General features: G+C 42.0%; 1 protein-coding gene across 1 annotated transcript in view; it reads right to left on the reverse strand.

Annotated features, from left to right (window-relative positions):
* Window positions 1-22,117, reverse strand: part of sgsm2 (small G protein signaling modulator 2) — a 99,114-nt gene that overhangs the window by 21,039 nt on the left and 55,958 nt on the right. The window contains 5 exon segments of the mRNA XM_034113254.1: window positions 1,377-1,511; window positions 1,610-1,758; window positions 3,120-3,187; window positions 4,851-5,018; window positions 21,773-21,941. Of these exon segments, the coding sequence (XP_033969145.1) occupies window positions 1,377-1,511; window positions 1,610-1,758; window positions 3,120-3,187; window positions 4,851-5,018; window positions 21,773-21,941 (689 nt within the window).

The raw sequence follows: 22,117 nt of genomic DNA on the forward strand, positions 1-22,117 counted from the left end.
TTACCTTCACACCAACACACTAGTAATTGAACTGTGCCAGTGTGTTACTATGGAAACATAGAATCTTGAACTGTTTCCAACTTTTTTCTTGTTGAGGTTGTTAGATGGTAAATAAACATCACACACCTTGTGTAGCCAAAAAAGAGAAGTTGTTTGTCTTTATTTTCCTCCCAACTTCTAATATACAACGTGGAATATATACAGAAACGACGGTATTATTTCTGAAGCAGGGAGTAGAATCATTTACCATGCGTAGATTCATCTGTATGTGCACTCAGTGTCAGCGTGGCTCTATCTGAGGCAGGGGGTTGTGGGAGGTGAATATGTGCTCATTATACATCACCAGGGCCAAACACGCTGGAGCTACTTGGCAGAGCACATAGCCAGCAGGAGAAAGGCAGCTTTCATTGCAAAGGTCACACACACTAAATACTGTGTTTGTGTGCAGCACAATGAGGAATACAAATAATCATCATTTGCAATTTATCAGTACACCAGAGTGCTGTGTGATCGGCATGTACTGTACTTTACGTAGGCTTCTAAGGTGGGTGTCTGCCACAGAGCAACCATAGATTTAAAAATGATTATATAAGGTTATAGTAAATGTATCTGTATCTGTACTTGTATTTCATATTTTTGTATTGTGTTATTATTTCAGCGCCTGTGCATGACTTTTTCTCTACTTGAGACCTATGATATATTTATATTTATTTAGGATTTGACACTTATTTATCATCAAGTTTATCGTAATTTAGTTATTTGTACCAAGAACAATGGAATGGGATTCCTCACTGGAGGATATATATTTCTTAACTAATCAATTATTTACTAACTTTTTGTGATCTTGAAAAATCATAATTAAAAAACATTTTTTATATCTTTTAAATATCTAACTCCTAATAATACAAGGCAGGGGAATGGACTTCTGCTTTAGGTGCTCACTGCACTGAAAAGATATATTTTAAATGTCAACATTTCAAGAGAGTGATCATTTAAAGAAAACACTGTCGATTGATTGATTTTTAGGGAAACAGCTCCAATGAAAACTGAAAACAATTAAAAGATACAAGAAAATGTATTTAACTGCACATCTGATTCATTAAATATGCATGGCCTACTGATGTGTTCTACTTACTCAATTAGTCACTTAGTGGAGACAGATATCATGAAGGCCAACTATTTAGCAGCTCAAATATTATCTTTGTCAAAAAGCACATTATTTAAACGAGACAAAGAAAGTGCGATTACGAACAGACATTCCATGTATTTGCATATGGAGCTGGTTCTAAAGGGTCGAACCAACTTTAGGCACATTGTTTAGTTAGTAGTCAGACAGTAGTGATACTGTGAATAAAAGCTGGTCACAGAGATCCTACCGGTTGCACCAGGACGTTGTTCTTGCCGTAGAGGAGGTGTGTTCTGGAGTTTTGGTGCAGAGACTCCACGTACTCCCGCGCTGATGCAGCAAACCTGTCCTCTGACATGCTGCCGCTGGACTGCCTCTTACGGATCTAAATAAGAGAAGAGTTTTAACAGCCAACTCATCTAATTTCACAACACCATCCAGCAACAGCTCTTGAGTGTGACCGAGGAGCACCCCCACACTCACCCCCAGAGCGGGCCGGCGGCCAGCAGGGGTGTCTTGGCCCCGATGGGCCCCGTGGATACGGTGGCGCTGAACTAGCTCGTTGGCTGAGGGGTCAGTCCAGAAGTGATCGGAGGTCTTCAGTTTGGTGTACTCCAGAGCGCAGGGCCCCACTAAGAACACAGCACAGACACACACACTTTAACACATCCAGTAACCGACTACTAACAATACCAAAATATATAGTATATCATATGTTCTAAGAAAGGAAGCCCTGAGAGGCATGTTTTAACACAATCCTGGTGATACATTTTCTACGTCTGATCTAAATAGTGTTCCCAGGATAATCTTTCTTAGTTCCTTAATGTATTTATTTTCCAGGTCGGGAAAAGGGTGTTACCAGGTGAAAAGCTCTCAATACAATAAAGGCACAAACATGTGAGAACAATTCAAACTAACTTGGAAGAAACAACGTATGGTTTTGGTCTTTAAACATTTAAAACATGGGCATATGGTGACAGAGTTTTCACAGTTAGAAGAAAAACCTCTTAGACAAATAATCCTGGTAAAACCTTATTTGTACCTGGTTAAACACTTTTTACCACCTGTTTCTCAGATGAAAAATAACAAACGTTTTTAAGATTATCCTGGCAAAACTTTTCTTACATGTTTTACATCATTACATAGTTAATTACCTAATTTGGCTCTCAGGATAAATGTACTCTCATTTGTGCACAGTACAGATTTTACTGTCTGTTTTGCATATTTTCACCCAGCTGTTCCTCCCTTGTCCTCCAGGGGTCCTCAGTGTGCCGCTGATCTGCACACCTGTTGCTGATCCCCTCATTAGCTGCTCTCTGCCTCACCTGCATCTCGTTAGTCTTCCCTCAATGTGGATATTAAAGGTATGTTGTCACTGTTCATGTTGTCTCCTCTGGTTTAGTCAGGTAAGCTCTTTGTTTTCTGAGTATTAATACTGTAAAACATGTACTGTGCACTAATGCTGAAAAAACAGATCCTGAGAGACTAATGAGGTGATAAATGATCTTAGGCTCATCTAAAAGGATTTATCCCCTTTTCTATGACTGGTTTATAACATGAGGGAAAGGGTTTTCCCAGGATACAAGTCTAATCTTTGAAACAGACGGCGGAAAAAAGTTTAACCAGGTAGAAATAAGGTTTTAAGATACTTGATCTAAGATAGCTGTTTTCCCATCTGTGATAACCATAACCCCAATGTGTTGAATAGGATTAAACCATTCATTCTTCCAGGTTAGTTTTAATATCTGAAACCCTCAATTCTCACATATTTGGACCTTTTTGCGTATTTAGATAAAGCTCAAAATGATCTGCCCTTAAGAATCGCCCAGAGGATGATTATGTGGTGATTGTAATGATTGCAATTTCCAGAACGACAGTGTTATTTGTTTATCTAATAGCTGATTTGTTATAAAAACAGGATTCTGTGGTTTTGTACTTTGTGTAACAGGCCTTCAGTAATGTTGGCAGTTAAAGCACAGTGTGATATACTCACCCAGCAGGACTGCCAGGATGGGCCCGAAGACTTTGTCATGCATCAGAGCCTCCCTCTCATAATATTTACTGCAGACAGAAACACAGAAATAAAGTGTATTAACGGAAAATAACTTGCCCCAGGAACCAGAGGGTGGCTGCCGGTTTAGGTTTGGTGCACTGTTATCTGTAGAGATGTGCGCTACATTAAGGAACCAAACCCTGAGCTGCCCTAAATGCTGAAACACTTTTTTAAAAAGTATTTTAAAACTGGCTAACAATTAACCAAGTAGATCCCCATGAAAATAATGGACCAGAGCTCTACTCAAGCTAAAAACTGAGATTTAACCAAAAAAACAGAAGATACTTTTTTAACAGCCTGAACAATGTCTTATATAGCTGTTAAGGCATAATGGAAAGTCGTTTTTTGTATTATTATAATTCTTTGGACACATTATCTGTAGTTGTTCTCTGGATTTTACTTTTAACTTATGTGATACGATAATAAATCTATCTATCTATGGACGATCCATTTGCTTTCCCTACAACCGTATATGAAAAAATCCCTCATGTATTTTAGCTTAACATCTAACAAACCCCTCCAGGCTGCATGATTGAATGTTTTCTTCTCCGACTTAAACCTGCTTCTCAAGTTGCATTAACTTATAGGCAAACCTGCACATCCTACCGACCCTAATTCCCTTGTATGTTTGCCGATATGTTGACATTTATCTCTGCAAAAGCATATTCTTTGCTTTAATGTTAGTTTTTGAAATTACTTGTATTGTTTACTAAATTAGATATCAACACTTCATCTTATAGCTTAAGTTCTCTCGCTTTTGTCCCTAGAGTTCCGAGGTTTAAATCCCGGACGAGTCCCCAAATTGTCACATTGCTAAAGTAAAGTAATTATTTTTGAAGAACCTAATTGAAGTGTGCAGTCAGTTAATCAGTAATGTGTGAAGTGTGTTGGTGTGTGAACATGTATCGGTATAAAAAACTAAGACAAACAAACCAGAATCCAGCCGAGCCACACAACCCAAAGAGGAAAAGCAGTCCGACTGCTCAGGCACCCATAGCTATAGATGAGCAGTCAACCAAACCTTGGTGTCAGGCTTCTTTCCTGATTTGAGTGTGATTGGTTTATCATGAAACTGGTGTGGGGGACTAGGGCCCGTCACGTTTACTAATGCTAAGCTCAGTAAAGCCAGACTTAGTTAAACTTGCTTCACAGTTCAGGCAGGTCTTTTGAGGTCGCTGTATGTCTGATAGATTGCCTTCGCCGTGGCTGATAAAAACTTGCTATTTATTTCTGAGGAACTGAGACACATCTTGACATTTACCGTGGATGCTTCAATAAATGAATTACACCGCAGTTCTCTGAACATGACACATATTTGCCCAGTGAGTCTGGAACATCAAAACTACAACATCAAACAACACTACTCCAGTTACAGGGGGGATTTTTCTCCATTTAAAAAGCTGATTAACATTGTCATATGTCTGAGAACCCATCAGTGCACTTCAAGTTTAAGGCTTTGATCATTGACGCACCAAATGTGGACAGCTTGTTGAATCACACAGCGGGTGTTAGCCAGACAGGGCACAGAACAAAGCAACCAGAGGATAAGAATGGATCACTAAATAGGTAATTCAACACACTGTGCATCATTCAGCTGCAACAAAGCCTGGAGTGGGTTTGCTGTGATTCACTGCTGTGCAAAGCCTGAAAGCGAAGAATAAAACAAATCACCTGGAGTTGTCCACAATGTATTGCACTATCTTGTCCAGAACTTTCTCGAAAAGAGCCGTTCGGACCCAGATGTGTTTGATGGCCTGGGCGGAGAGGGACTGCGGGGGGCGGCTGGTGGTGGAGGAGCCCTGTCTCCTCAGAGGCTCATGGCTCACACTCTGGGTTCTTCTGCAGGGAACAAAGCACGGGTCAGTTCTATGAAAAAACACAATCACCGAGAAGACTTCGGAAAACAGAGATTATAAGACTTGATGCAACCAATGATGATGCATTCTTATAGTTCAAAGATTCAAAAGATTCAAAGGTGTTATGGTCATATGCACAAAGCTACAGTGTAGAAATGGCAATGGAATTATTCTGACCTGAGCTCCTCCAACAATGCAACATATATAATAAAATACTAAATCAAAAATAGTGCAAAAAGTCTATATAGTGTCCTATTAGCTTGATGAAGACCTAATGAACTGGTATTGTCTAATGTAAGAAGTCAAACATTAAGAGAGCACGATCCTCTGTTGCAGCCAATGGTGCATTAACTGGCTCCTTGGGTGGTCCCATTTACAGAATATGGGAAGTTGATCTTACGACTGTTCCGACTGTTTTGAGCTTAAAACTTGGAAACAACATGGATGCCAAAAAATATTTTATTGCTGAGAATCATTAACCCCAAATTCACTCTCTACCGTGATTTTCGTGTTATATGAGGAGACTTGGCAAGACTTAAGAAGGTTGTTGTTTCTATCTGGGCATTAACCAGTGGAGAACAATTTTTCACGATAATTCTGACACCACATGAATGCAGCAAGCAGGGTTCGAGTTATGTGGGAGCCAATGGGAGCTGAGCTCTCATAAGAAGGGGTCTGAGCTCCCATGAAAGCAGTGAAATCATACATCTGTGGGGATCGCTAATACATTACCAACAACCATTATTTGAATCACAAATAATGCATGTGTCAATGTAACGAGTATTATTTACGTTAACGAGGTAAATAGGCTAAAAGAAAAACATGCTTTCCAAAAGAACTACTCATCGTATTCTCTCTTGAATGACAATATGCCTGCACTTCACCTCCAAGGTGCGCAATAAATTATTGCGCAATCTATGCCTGTGAGCGTGCTGCGCGAACCGAGATGATGTGTTATGTGGTGTGCGTAGTTGAACCTTTTCATATTTAAGTTTGTAGCAAGTAGAGGGCTGCTGCTGCGCACACGTTAGTTTTAAAGACCCCCATAAAGCTCAGATTATAACTCGAACCCTGGCAGCAAGTGTCCTTTCTCACCATTTTTTTCATGAAAATGGCCAGTAGTAAGTAGTATAGACATACAAGCAAACAAACCATGCAAAACAAATTGTCAATGTTCAAGTACAAGTAAGCAATGTGAAGGTTAAAACATTAAAGTAAACGGTGTTTTGGACCAACAGGAGGCAGCATTTAACAGCATAACGAGTTGTTAGACACTGCAGTTCATAACAACTCATTCCTACTTATTACAGAGGGTCACTGGTTGGTTTGCAATAAATCTGCACCATGTCAGACGAAATGTGCCATTCTATGTAAGAAATCAGCTGGCTGAAGTACTTGATGAATATGGAGGCAGATGCATGATGTCGCCTGAATAGAAGAGCACTTTTATCCCGGACCGAGTGTGATCTGTTGTACTTCTAAAGCCAGCAGACAAAAACATTCACACACACACACACACACACACACACACACAAACACTTCTACAAGCTGATGAATGTGTGTGCAGTGTGTGTGTGTCTGTGCTGAGGGGAGCCGGCTGCCTCAGTCACGATGTTAGCAATCCCCCAGCATTTGTGTGTGTGCTCAGTCACGATTTTTGCATTCCCCTACCATTTTGAAGTAGAGTGTGTGTGTTTTTGTGTGTGTGTGAGTGTCGGTGGCATTGCTCCAGGGGACCGGGGGGAGCATTAGAATGATGTCACGGATTATGCTAGATTTAAAAGGGACAGGGTCTTCCTTTTTCTAATAAAACCTGAAGTGTGTTGCTTAGAAAAACACAAGCATCTCCTCTTTTATGCTTCATGTATAACATTTATAAATAGAGGGGTAGTTTCAATATGTTTTAATTTAAAGGTAGGGTAGGTAAGAATGGAGAAACCAGCTTGAGTGCGCTAGAATTTGAAAGTACGCAGCCGGAAAAAAAACTGCCCCTTCCTTCAGACTTCCTTACAGAGCCCCTCCTCCAACACACACGAACGCACACATGACCAATGAGGGCACCAGATAAGTTTGTGCACGAGATGGAAGGCTGACAGGCAGTAAAAAGCACGACCAATTATTTTAGCCGGCCCGGCTTTTTACAGCGCTACGGCTTCCACAGATGACATATTTGTATGTATTTATTGTCAAAGCATTTAATGTATTCATTGCTATCGGGATGTTAAGAGCATTCCATGGAATATAACAAAAAGTGTTTCTGAAGTGAATTACCTACCCCACCTTTAAGGTATAAGTTGTTTTTGTTGTTACTTGTGCTGCCTTAAATTCCAATATACTTTCTTCCACAAAGGATGATAGTTTAAGTCTAATTGTGGTCTGGTTCCAGGTCAAAAGTCAACTGTGCAACCAAAATCTCTCCTTATGATTAAACAGGTTAATGCTCCCATACGAATGCACACCTTTGATTGTTATGGTCCAAAATATTTTAGCTGACAAAACAATCTCCACTCTACTTTTCGTAGAGCAATATAACATTGCCATGCTCTTCATAGCAGCTTCATTAATAATCCATTTAATGTATTTTAACACTCATTATTATATTTCTTAAGATAACATAAATGAGGGATCAAAACATAACCTAATAAGTATTGCAGAAGAGTTATCACATGATTAAATATCAACTCGTTATATACATCAAATAGAATAAAGATAAACCCTCATCCCCCTCATAAAATATGTTTATGTGTAATGTAACTTTATTATTTTTTAGCTGCTCCGTCTCAGGTGACCTCAGTGGATAGTTATTTTTCATTGCAGTGCTTGTAGCCATTAAATTAGGATATTTCAATTCTAATAACACGTAAGTATTACAGACTACAAAGTGTCAATCATCACCAGTAAGCCTGATCGTAAATGTAAAAGTAGAGGCATGTACTTTGCTTGTTTCTTTGTATTGGCAGCTTTGAGCTACATCACCCATTAGTTTGTGTAAAATGGTTTTGAAGCCTTGAAATTGGTATTTTGGCAATTGCCATCTTGGTTTTAGTTTGGAAGCAGAAGTGACATGAGAGGACTTACTTTCAAAATGTTAACTTTTATGAATTGAAAACAAAGTTATCTGACAAAAACAAAAAACAACAAAAAAGAACAATCCCACACCCACACGCATGCCCTGCTTTATCGTCAATTTGACTCAAATCTAAGAAATAAACATCATGCTGTATTGAAGAGAATTAAAACTAGATCTTTAGACCATAAACTCAATAGGAAAATGTTTGCTAAGGTCATAAATATAGTGAGAAGTAGAAACATGTTCTCATAGACTTCTAGACAACCCCCCAAAGAATGCCGTTTTAAGCCACTTCCACGTTGCCTTATTGGGACTTCCAAAGCACAGGTTATTGAATTATGTTGCTTCAAGTTAAATGTGAATATTAGATTACACAATTGAGCAAACATAATTCAGAAACTAGCACAATGAACTGAATTATGCACTGTGAAGATGTTTGCCTCTAAGCATAATCTCTTTGTAATAACAGAAGGCTTGATGGAATGCATTCATCTCCTCTATGGAAACATCCCTTCCTACAGTGCTCTGTCTCTCCTCCTCCTTCCTTGCTGCACTCTGTTGTTCTGTACAAAAATGTAAAATGTCAACAAATGTCAACATGTAGCTACCTAAATTGATTAAAATGATTACAAACAGATTGCGTTTGGAGGAGACAAATGAATATGAATGAGAAAATAAATATGTCAGGGTGAGTTATGATGCCTCTGGATTTGCATGATCTGAATATTAGTGCCTGTGAATCATGATGTGATAAATCTGTTCACTTTCATTTTGTGAGAGCAAGTACCAGCCATGATTGAAGATGTATAGTTTGTTCTTTGTCAGATATAACAAAACTGGAGATTGTTCAATAAGGTGTATGGTTTATAGGAGCTAATGGGTGTAGGTTGTAAAAGGTATAAGACGATACAAACGAAGATGCATAGAGTTTTTGAGAGGGGCGGGGACACAGTTTTCTACTCAGCGCATTTCATCTAAAGTGATTGAATTAGTTTTTGTGAAGAGTCAAACATAATGCTTACATTTAAACATACCAAAACCTGAAAATCGCTGGGTTAAGTGAGTGCGCTTGTTCCCCTTATTTGCTTGAAAAATAAATTAAAATGTCATGATCCGCCTCAATAATCCCATCATTTGTAAAGGTAGGGTTTGTCTTTGATTTAGTGACATCTTAGTTTGTGGCATACTTGAATACAAAGTTCTTCAATGTGGGAATAATGGCAGATAGCTGTACCTGTCTGATAAATACTATGTTTGTCATCACTTATAGGAGGTACTAAAGCTTTGACCTGTGGCAATGATTAGGTCAAATACATTTATTCAAACCTGCTGGGAGCGTGGATTGCTTCCAGAACATATTTAAATTTTAGCAGATGTATTTTTATAAAGTTTAGCTATATAATTATTCTAAAATCTTAATCTGATTCATAAGATCCTGTAGTTGGTTCATACCACGGTCCAATTGAATCAGACCAAGAATTTTCAAGCGATCTCGGTTTGGTTGTCTTGTCTGCACCCGGGTTTGATTGACAGCTTCACAACAGCCCAAACAATCTGTACTAGCCAGGCAAACTATTCTGGCCCCTGGGCACGTAGCAATGATGTACACATCGCCAGATAGTTAAACCTTTTATTGTTGATAATCTTGTGAAACTGAAGGTAAAAAGCACAAAGCATTGCAATCAATACAATGACATGTTACAAAATATAAACATAAATGAAATCTATAAACATAGATGAATCATTAAACTTACAAACAATGCCTCTCCAAGGTCTACACGAGCAGATGGAGCCGGATGTATGAGGAGGTACAATAACATGTGGCACTCTAGCTGTTCTGCTGGAAAAACATGGCCGCTGACCTTTCAACTCAGTCATGTGACTATGTAATGTGACCTCTACTGACCAATGAAAACACTTACATCCAAAAATAGCATGAAAAGGTTGCAATCAAGCCAGTTGCCTTTGGGAGGTGCTATAACAACAAAAAACGAAACTTACATGTAACATAACACTCCCCGCCTGGTATTGAACACAATAGCACTATTGAAGAATAAACTACTGGGAGGTAAGTAAAGTCTGTGTGACCCCTAGGGGGACATAAGCACCACAACCTCAGTGATAGGACGGATGAAGGTCTTTGAGACCCCTCCTCTGGCAACTTTAAGTTCCAACTTTCTGACTTTACCATCGCTTGCAGGAAAAGTTTTTGTAACCAGTGCCATGGGCCACTGGTTTCTTTTCACCTGAGTATCACGAAGAAGCACCAGGTCTCCTTGCTGAATGTTGGGATGGCACTTTTGCCACTTAGAGCGACTCTGGAGTGTAGAAAGATACTCGCGCTTCCACCTTTCCCAAAAGCAGTTGGCCAAGTGCTGTACTCTTCTCCATTGCTGGCGATGTAGATCTGTATCACCAAAGCAACCCGGAGGAGGATCTGGACAACACACTTTCTGAGTAAGGATCATGGCTGGAGTAAGAAGCAATGGAGCCTGCGCATCTGTAGAGATGGTTGTCAGGGGTCTGGCATTGATTATTGCGGACACCTCTGCCATGAGGGTTGACAAGACCTCGTGAGTAAGGTGAGGTGGTCGAATCTGGGACAGCATGGAGTCCAAGATCCTCCTGGACACCCCAATCATCCTCTCCCACGCGCCACCCATGTGAGAGGAATGTGGCGGATTAAAGATCCATGCGCAACCTTCCTGGCTGAGGAACCTGGAGATATTGGGCTCGTTTTGGTCTTGTAGGAGCACTTTTAGTTCTCTGCAAGCTCCCTTGAAATTAGTGCCACAGTCAGAGCGGATCAGCTGCACGGGACCCCGGATGGCGATGAATCGCCTAAGAGCATTTATGAAGCTCGATGTACTCATGGCCTCAATGATCTCTATATGAACAGCACGCACACTGAGGCAGGTGAATATCACTGCCCACCTCTTGCTGTTGGCAGCGCCTCCACGAGTACGTCGAGTGGAGATACTCCAAGGACCAAATACGTCGATGCCTACATTGGTAAAGGGGGGCTGTGTGCTTAGTCGATCTGAGGGGAGATCAGCCATCTTTTGCTCGGCTGTCTTAGCTCTGAGCTTGTTGCACGTTACGCACTTGTGCAAATGTGTTGCGATGCACCTCTTGGCTCCAACAATCCAGATTCCATTTGAGCGTATCGTTCCTTCCGTGAAAATGCGGCCTTGGTGTTTGACTTTCTCATGATAGTAGTTGATGAGTAGAGCACCAATGTGGCTGCGACCGGGAATGATGAGAGGATGTTTTTCTTCCTCTGTAAGAGTTGAGTGATGAAGCCGGCCTCCGATCCTCAGCAGTCCATTACCATCAAGGACAGGATCCAACTTCCTCAGTGAACTGTTGTTTGGAATGTCGATCCCGTGCTTCAGGCAAGACATCTCAGCTTGATATGCCTCGCCCTGGACGCATTTGATGATGACATGTTTTGCTTTTGACCGATTGTCAATTGTGTGGGCTTTGGGACATTGATGCCAGCTACTACAATCTGTGACCTCATTTGTAGCCTTGGCTCCAGCGGTCTCAGCAATGTGGATTAAAGTGGCTACGGCTCTGATGAGAGACTGCCAAGTTGAAAACCTCTCAAATCGCTGAGAGCCTAGGTTTCTGGTTCTGCATTCTGTGAGGTGAGTTCGAACGTCTGCATCGGTGTCTGGGTCTATGAGGTCAAAAGATGTTTCCACAGGAACGTTGTCCTCTGTAGGTAGCCGCAGGAGCTTGGGCCCGGTGAACCAGCTGGTGGCCGGGAGCAACGCTGCAGGTACTGGCCTGGTTGCTACATCTGCAGGGTTCTGGCTTGTCGGCACGTAGCACCATTGTTCAGGGCTAGAGAACCTCCTGATGCGTTCTACCCTGTTACTGACGTACACATAGAACCTGCGGGTAACATTATGAATGTAACCCAGCACGACTTTGCTGTCGGTGTAAAACCTCATGTCGTCAATCCTGATGTCCAGCTCCCTGGACACAAGTTCTGCAATCTCGACTGCTAGGACTGCAGCTCCTAGTTCGAGCCGTGGGACTGTGTGGACTGACAAAGGAGCTAACTTAGCCTTTCCCATGACGAATCCAATGTGATTCATGCCACTGTCGTCCAGTACCTTCAGGTAGGCCACAGCAGCAATGGCTTTCACGGAAGCATCAGAAAAGATGTGCAGTTCTACACGCTGGGCATTAGAAACAGATGTACTCGTATAGCAACGAGGTGTTTCAAAGTCCTCAAGGGCTTGAAGTGAATCTCTCCAAGATATCCACTCTGCTTCCTTTGCTGCTGGGAGGGGCTCGTCCCAGTCAACAGTATCATGGGTGAGCTCTCTCAGTAAGAGCTTTCCTTGGATGGAGATTGGTGCCACCAGACCAAGAGGATCGAATAAACTGTTCACAGTAGCGAGAACACCTCTGCGTGTGAAGGGCTTTACGGTGCTGGCAACCCGGAAAGTAAATGTATCATTGCTTAGGTTCCAGTTCAATCCTAGACTGCGCTGCACTGGAGGGCAATCATTATCTAGGTCAAGATCCTTCAAGTCCTTGGCATACTCAGAGGATGGAAACGCGTGCATGACTGCTGGACAGTTAGATGCAATCTTGTGGAGGTGTAAATTGGACATGCTCAACATACCTCGTGCTGCTGCGAGTAATCTGACGGTCTCAGTTGCCGAAGGCAGAGATGTAAGGCCATCATCCACATAGAACTCCCTGTTTATGAATTCCTTTGCTGCATTGCCAAACTCATTTTCTCCGTGTAAAGCTGCTCGTCTGAGGCCGTAGGTTGCTACTGCTGGAGAAGGGCTGTTTCCGAACACATGCACCCGCATCCGGTATTCCACAACCTCGTCTGTCGGGTCGTTGTCCTTGAACCATAAGAATCGGAGGAAGTTCCTGTGATCTTCCCTCACAATGAAACTATGGAACATCTGTTCGATGTCTGCAGTTACAGCAACCCGCTCTCGCCTAAAGCGGATCAAGACTCCTAGCAAGCCATTGTTTAGGTCTGGTCCAGTTAGCAACACATCGTTAAGAGACACTCCTAGATGTTTGGCGCTGGAGTCAAACACGACTCTAATCTGTCCTGGCTTGCGGGGGTGATACACTCCAAATGTTGGGAGGTACCAGCACTCTTCTCCTTCTGCCAGTGATGGAGCCAGCTCTGCGTGATCTTGATCGAATATCCTTTGCATGAAGGTGATGAAGTGTTGCTTCATTTCGGCCTTTCTTTCGAGAGTACGGCAAAGAGAATTAAAGCGTTTGACAGCTAACCCCCTGTTGTTAGGCAGACGTGCTCTCGATGTGCGGAAAGGGAGTGGAGCTACCCAGCTGTTTCCTTCGTCGATAAACATCTCTTTATCCATAAGGTTGATGAACTGCTTGTCCTCGATAGACAGTGCAACATTGTTGTCGTCCTCTGTGCGTTGGAAGATATCACTACCCAAGGAGTCATCTTTGGTGCGCCAAGCTGGACCACTAGATAGCTGTGAACTGTATGGGTCAAAGGAATTGCGGAACCCATGTTTGTTCTCGGTGAGTTTCTCTTTCAGAGTAAGGTGGTTTGGACAGGGCATGAAGTGAGAGTGACGCCCATTCTCGAGGATGTGAGTGCGGAACACACTTGCATCTGTGGGTTTGTGAGCTGAGCCTAGACAGGCTTCACCAATGATGACCCAGCCAAGATCTAAGCATTGGGCATATGGTGCGTTATTGGGTCCATTGCGCTGGTCTCTCACCTTATGAACTTGTAAGACATCCCGCCCAAGGAGAAGAAGGATCTGAGCCTCTGGATCAAGTGGTGGAATGTGCTGAGCAATGGAGTGGAGGTGAGTGTGACATTTAGCCACCTCTGGTGTAGGTATCTCTGACCTGTCTTCCGGAATGTAGTTGCATTCTATGAGAGTCGGGAGATTAATGCTGAGATTTCCATCCAAAGGTTGTGCAATGAAGCTTGTGGCTCTCCTTCCAGACATCTCAGTAAGACCAGCACAGGTTCGTAGTGTGTAGAGAGCGTCTGTGCCTTCAACGCCAAAGAGGTCAAAGAACTCTGATCTGGCGAGTGATCGATTGCTCTGGTCATCAAGGATAGCGTAGAGTCTCACTGACCTGTCAGGTTGTCCCTTAGGATGCACTGTGATGAGGCAGATCTTTGAGCAGGAGCGTGGCCCGTTGTTTTCTCCACAGACCTCCGTACACTTAGAGTTCACTGTCGGAGATGACTCGATGTCATCCTCCCCGCCGTTCTCTGACTCAGGGTTCTGGTTATGCCATGGAGCTGGTCCAGGATGAAGAGCTGCTATATGCTTGTTGCTGTTGCACTCTTTACATTGAACTGCAATCTTACAGTCTTTTGCAAGATGTTTGCTAGAAGAACAACATCTAAAACATATGCCACCCTCCCTAAGAAATGCCTTGCGCTCTTCTAGTGTCTTGGTCCTAAAGCCTCTGCAATATTTAAGAGGGTGAGGCTTTTTGTGGATAGGACATTGCTTTTCGACATTGGGCTTGGCACTGGGAGTCTCTGTATTGTCAGAGTCAGACATATAAGAGACCTCCGTCATGTGTGAGGAGATGAAGTTCTTAGAGCTGTCCATCTTCTTAACTGTGTTATCCTGCTTCGCTATTGCAACAGTTGAAGAAGACAGAAAGAAACTTGGGTCGTTACGGATGTAGGCCTCTCTGCGGACGAAGTCAGCAAAGTAGGTGAATGGGGGGAAATGCACGTTGTTCTTCTCTTTGTAGGTACTCCCATGAGACATCCATTTATCCTGAAGGTTGAATGGCAACTTCTCCACAATAGGGTTCAGGCCTCTTGAAGTGTCTAAGCAGGCTAGCCCAGGTAGGTTGCCTTCTTGCTGTGCTGATACTAGCTCCTGTAGCAGATCGCCAAGCTCTCTGAGCTTCACGGGATCTCTGTTGTTGATCTTAGGGAACTGTTCCACTCTGTCGAAGAGAGCCTTCTCGATCATTTCTGGTGACCCGTAACAGTCCTGAAGACGAGACCATGCCATAATTAAGCCTCGAGCTGAGTCGTTGACATGGACAGCTCGAATCCTCTTAACGTGTGCTGAAGACTGGGGGCCTAGCCATTTTATTAGTAGATCAAGCTCTTCGCTGCATGTAAGATCTGTACCTTTAGTGCAGTTCAGGAAGCTTGACTTCCATGACCAGTAGCTTTCGGGTTGGTCGTCGAAAATGGTGAGACTGGAGGTAAGCAGTTCTCGTCGAGCGAGGAATCTAGCTACATCACCGAACCCTGAGCGGTCAACAGAGAGAGTTTGTGGAGCTGGATTGTGGAGAGTGGACGAGAGTGGCTGACGTGAGCCCATAGGGTAGGAGCCATCAGGGTTAGCATCAGAATCCGGCTTTATTAGCTGGGATGGTAACATATGTGTTCTTTTCCTGTTAAGGGCGCTCTGAGAGTGATCAAAGGTGACGTTATTGAGAGCAGTAGGATCGTGTGGCTGAGGTTGATGATGTGCGACATCTACGGGTGTATGCTGCGAGGCAGCTTTAGAATGACACTGAACATACTCGCTCGTTCTTTCGTGAGGAGATTGATGTGGAAGAGATTCAAGGTTTGAGGCTCTGGAGTCTCTGGAGCCTCCGTCTATTTGTTCTGCTGCAGACTCGAGGGCTTCAGCCTCTGCTTCTGCTGCTGCAATCTCTTTGTCTAGCTTTAGCGTAGCAAGAGCTGCATCCAGCCGAGCCTTTTCCATTAAAAGCTCATTTTCTTTCTGAACGAAAGCTGCACAGGCTCGTGCAGCTAGAACTTTAGCTCGTGCTTTAGCTGCAGCTAAGCTAGCTGATGATGTTTTGGAACTTGAGCTGGAGCTATTGGCTACAGACCTGATAAGAAGGCCCCTGTCGGATGATGGACCCGCCTGTTGGTCTTCTGCGTGAGGTGTAGCATCCATCATGTAGCTTTATGGGAATGTCAGGCTGGCGCAGCTGAAGTTGCTTTAAAGAAAACCTTTCTTGTTTACGAAGGCGTCTGCTGTGTAGAACCCGCTGTGATGCTGTTTTTTCACTATTCTGGCCCCTGGGCACGTAGCAATGATGTACACATCGCCAGATAGTTAAACCTTTTATTGTTGATAATCTTGTGAAACTGAAGGTAAAAAGCACAAAGCATTGCAATCAATACAATGACATGTTACAAAATATAAACATAAATGAAATCTATAAACATAGATGAATCATTAAACTTACAAACAATGCCTCTCCAAGGTCTACACGAGCAGATGGAGCCGGATGTATGAGGAGGTACAATAACATGTGGCACTCTAGCTGTTCTGCTGGAAAAACATGGCCGCTGACCTTTCAACTCAGTCATGTGACTATGTAATGTGACCTCTACTGACCAATGAAAACACTTACATCCAAAAATAGCATGAAAAGGTTGCAATCAAGCCAGTTGCCTTTGGGAGGTGCTATAACAACAAAAAACGAAACTTACATGTAACATAACACAAACAGATCTGAGTTTGTTTGATTTGAACCAAACAGGTAATGTGTTAAAGCATTTATCAAAGTTATTGCAGAGATCTGGAAACAAAAAGCAATTCCTACAAAGCAGCAAGTAGTTAATCCAGATTGCATAAACCAATGTACCTATTTATTACTGATAGGAGACTCTTATGATAGGAGTCACATGACTTAGATAGACAGCCGAAAGCATCAGAATGGTCATTTCTGATATCCTTGCACGCTTACTTTGAATGTGAGAAGTGCATAACACAAGCTTTCTGTAATAAATGAGAACTCTCTGCAGCAGGGGAACACACTTAACACTGTTAACCAACCTCCTACAGTTATACAAATATTTTCATCACTTTTAAGTTTGGTCAAAGCAGTGGCCTTCATTTTGATTCAGATGTTATCACTGCTGATATTTTAAAGGGAAAAAACACTGGCTATGAGAACAACAAACTAAATGAAGAATGAAGGGAGCAAACCTCCCTACCACATTTGACCCTGCATGAATGTCAATGCTAATTTCTTCTTCTTCAGCTTAAAGAAAGTCTTTATTATAAAATACTTTTAAAATTCTGTTTCACAGTTTTATTATCACTGAGTTCTACCTATACTCACACAAATTCATTTCTGGATATATCAAATAATCGTTTTGCAATTCTTTCAAAACTACATCATACCACTTCTCAACAGCATAAGGTGATGTGTTTAAAGTAACATTTTATTAAAACCTATTATCATCATTAAAACATAAAAGCCTCGTATTTTAGTATGTCTGACATTTTTTGTGGAAAATTAACACAATTGTGAATCAATTTAGTTTATAGATTAATCGTTTAAGCATTACAAAAAGAAAAGGATTTCTCCTACATACAGTAAATGTATCATTTCAGTTTTTATAACATGTGAAATATAGAAACTACAATATTAAGATAGTTAAACTGCTGGTTAACATGCTGGCAGATTAGCTTGTTGCAGTAGGGTTGTTCGACACACTACCTTCATATTCTTGTCGGATGTAAAAAACACTTTGGATATTTTTACAATTTTCCGTTTTGGTGAACCATCTGATCATCTGTACATTCATGTGTCTGGCCCCATTGGACATGACTTCAAGGCTGAAATCATTACAAAGAATTGATGGCCAAGACTATGAAAATAAGACCCCGGTTGTAATACAAACAACCATCTTTGAATGTGTTTGAGAACTGTTTCCACAGCAGGTCCGCTGCTCTCCCTGCAGGATGGGAACTGAATGCTGATCAATGCTAGTTTTACTCTTTACTCAGTGTGTGAGGTTGAGAAGGAGAGGAAGTGATGTTTCCCATCATGCTCTCTGCCTCTTTCACCGCCAGTGGCGCAAACCGCGTAACCATGGTTACCAGAGTAAATGAGAGATGGTGCCCTGAGCTGGGATGACAGGGAGAGGGGGCAGGGAGGGTGTGTGTGTGTGTGTGTGTGTGTGTGTGTGTGTGTGTGTGTGTGTGTGTGTGTGTGTGTGTGTGTGTGTGTGTGTGTGTGTGTGTGTGTGTGTGTGTGTGTGTGTGTGTGTGTGTGTGTGTGTGTGTGTGTGTGTGTGTGTGTGTGTGTGTGTGTGTGTGTGTGTGTTATAAAGTGTGCATGGATGCATGTAGGCATTCTGTCGGAGCGGTTGGACTCGTGAAAACCAGATCCATACACAATGATAGGCTTTAATGTTGTGTGTCTGGGGAAATAAAGGCCAATGAGATGTGACAGATGAACGGGAGTAGGCGGCTGATATGAAGACGGAGAGACGAGTGCCCGGCGTACCCAAACACCTTTACCTCCTGATTTACATCATAGGACGCGGCCATGCTGCAGTGACGTCTCGCTGCACAGCCTGTCTGGGTTTTATTGTTTGGGCATCAGTGCTGTGTGTATATTTATGTGTATGTGTGCTTGTTGCTCAAAGCTTTATCTCCTCCATTTGGAAACCTCTCTCTGCGGCCCCGAAGAGTCATGTGGTAGCCATGTGGCTCACGCTAATGGACAATTAATGGGCTTGCAAACAGCTCGGCTGTCATCTAAGTGCCTGCAGATAAAGCAGTTTGTCATACTCTGTGTGCACACAAATACACACAGAAATACATATGCAAACACACAAGCATCTACACACACACACAGACAGACAGACAGACAGACAGACAGACAGACAGGTGTGCACACGCACACACACACACACACACACACACACACACACACACACACACAGGCTTATCACAGTATGAACACAGATTGCTCATCTTAAGTAAACCGACTGAGACTGTGTTTATCTGTATCTGTGTGCTTTAACATGGAGATACTGACATGGTGTACAAGAAATACACATTTTACATCGATGCATGGATGAAATACTTGACAGTCCAAACAAAACCAGGAATTACAAAAAATAAATAAAAATCTCTGCCACTAATGCCAGGAAATGTCCTCATCCAGTGTCTTTAAGGCGGTCCACTACCGACTTAAAGACACTAAGCTTGATATAGTAAAATAAACACAAGTACTATCGCACTACCCCGCACGGTAAAAAAAAGGTTTTGGTTCCACGCTTGCAGACTTTAATTATATCACTGGCATAACGGCATTTTAAATTCTTGAACCGGCTCACTAGAGTCTGCTTTACGACATAAAACTAGGTCGTTAACAATAACAAACATAAAACTTTGACGGTCCAGAAACGTGGATACATACAACACAAAACAAAAAACGGTATTGTTTAACTCAATTCAAAGACTCTTGCCAACATACATTTTTACCATACATAATAATACGCCTATATGGCTCTTACACTAAGCAACTGTTGAAGAAAATAGAGAAAACTACTCATTGGTGCTGAACAGCTGATTATGACAGTAAACCCTCTGAGGCGTAATGAGAGGAAGCTTTTTGCAGACACATTAATCATGGATATAGGTAAGGCCGTGTGATGCCTTTGTGAATTACAAATGCCTTACAGTAATGCTACACAAAACTGAACACTATGTATATTGTTTCTCACTGAACACATTTCTTTAACAGGAAAGCACAGGTGTTGCTAATGACATGAACAATAGCTGTATACCATCTAGGTGTGTGATTACCCTGCACATGTTTACAGCCGAACTGGGGACGTCTTTTTTAAGCACTGTGAAAAGTGCTGTATAATGTAATTTATGATAGGGACTGGTTGAAAATCCACAATAGGTGTAAACTCTCTGTGGAGCAGAGTTCGTCAGTTTCACGCCCGGTATTGGAACCATATCAAATAAACTCAATTCTATTTAATTTAATCCTGATTTCAAGGCCCCGCGGTGACTCACTTTCCACATCAGTAGCATGGGTTACAGGGACACTGAAATGAGCGGAGCCTTCATTAAGGATATTAATTACCCATGTTCTTTAACTGCAAGGAGGAATCAAAATGTCAGCTGTGAAAAAGGTATGTAAGCTTTCACAAAGATACACTAGGATGTATCACAGGGGGAAATTATTGGATTGAATATATTTCTGTTATTGTGTCCAACTCGCATAAAACTGCTTCTGACACTGAATGGTGTAATGTAATAAAGTACATTACTCAAGTACTGTACTCATGTATGATTTTGTTGTACTTGTTCTTAACTTGAGTATTTCCATGTTACTTTTTTGGAAGCAAATATCGTTTTTTTAACTCTACTATATTTACTAGATGGTGTAGATCAGCGGTTTTCAAAGTGTGAGGCGCGCCTCCCCGGGGGGGCGCCAGAGAGCTTCAGGGGAGGCGCAGCGTGAGAAAAAAATATCGAGAAACAGTGAAATCTAGCTAGTTAACTTCAGCTAACTTTATGCGAGCGGCAACATGGATCGATTTTCAGTGAAGTTACCTAAAGTGAGAGAGGAGACAGCGTCTGGCAGAAAACGGAGGAAGTATGACCACGACTATTTGAAGCTAGGATTTTCATGGACCGGTCCTGGCAGGGGCGGACTGGCCATCTGTGTGTTCTGGAGAATCACAGAACGGCCGGCACCGCCCTTTATTTTAATGTTAATAATACTTACTTTGATCAAAAGCAAGTACCGGTCAAGGCTGCATTTAGTCCTGTCTACATTGCATCCCCGCATCATCCGCCTGTGCGCATCAAAGACGCAGACTCATTGTTCCCACTGAAGTAGGGGTGAGTGTAATGAGGAGGCAAGGTTGACGTTCAGTGTGTTGCCGGGAGCATATAAGGATTTATCCACGATGTTGAAAATGTTAAAAAAAAAATGTTTAAATGTTTAAAACATAAAGATAAAAAGGTTTAAAAAAGTTGTTGTTTAATGTTTTAAGGAGGTGACGCTACTCAGCCAATCAAATCGGTGCAGTCAGTGACTCAGCACGATAGATTAAAAAACACACACAGAGACGAGACAAGAAGAGAGAAACAGTCGGAGTCATTTCAAATGGCGTGCTCAAAAAAGAGAAAGGTACAGTAGACAGCGAAAACAGAGCATTTAATGACATGTTCTCTTACTGGACCTCTTTGAAATGCAATTGAATACCCATGCATTATAGCAACAACAACAATAATAATATTAATAGCAATAATAATTGGGAGGGGGGGCGCGGCTGTTCTTATGTTCTCTGAGGGGAGGCTCACCTTCCCACACTTTGAAAACCCCTGGTGTAGATGATAGACACATTATTGCATCAATAAAAATAATGCAGAATTAAAAAATATATATATATATACGGAAAAGGGACATTACGCTTAACAAGTGCTTTTACTTTTAGTATTTGAAGTATATTTTGATTCAAATACTTTTAACTTAAGTAAGACTTAAATAGACTTAAGTCTAAATGCAGGACTTTTACTTGAGTATTTTTGCAAATGAGTATTGCTACTTTTCGCCAATAGAAAATCTGAGTACTTCTTCTACCACTGATTGTAGCCGATGCTAATTCCATAATAAGGCTTAATTAGAGCTACAGTACAGCTTGTAATAGAGAAGAGGGTCTTCTCCTCTAATTAAGAAGGCAGATTAACTCAATTTGCACAAATGAAATTCAGATGGTGGTGTCAGGTATGGTCCCTGAAGGGAAATGTATCATCAGTAAACAATGAACGGAACTTAAATGTCAAACATAACTGTCACTTAAACAGCATTTACTGAGAGCTCACCAACTGAAAGTAAAATGAAGGGGGAGGGGAAAAGTGCCATACCTGGTGAGATCCGACTGCTGTTGGAGTTGCTCCTGCACTTTACGACAAACTTCGCCAGCGGTGTCATAGATTTTGCCCACTTTGGTGAAGAGGGCGGCGATCTTGTCGCTGCGGAGAAACCCAGCCGCTCGTCTCTTAAGCAGGTGACCGAGGCAGGCCTCAATGGCAGCTGCAGAGAGAAGATGGGAAGACTTAGGAGCCACGATATTAACAAGAGAGGAAAGCGGGATAAAAGAGAGCAGAAAAGGGGCCAACATGAAGCAGGTATGAGAGATTACTAGCGAAAACAAAAGATGGAGGACAATAGAAAGTATTGGTTCACATTCATTCTTAAGAACAAGATTC

Source organism: Trematomus bernacchii, unplaced genomic scaffold, assembly GCF_902827165.1.
Source record: "Trematomus bernacchii unplaced genomic scaffold, fTreBer1.1, whole genome shotgun sequence".
In the NCBI taxonomy this organism is placed as follows: Eukaryota; Metazoa; Chordata; class Actinopteri; order Perciformes; family Nototheniidae; genus Trematomus; species Trematomus bernacchii.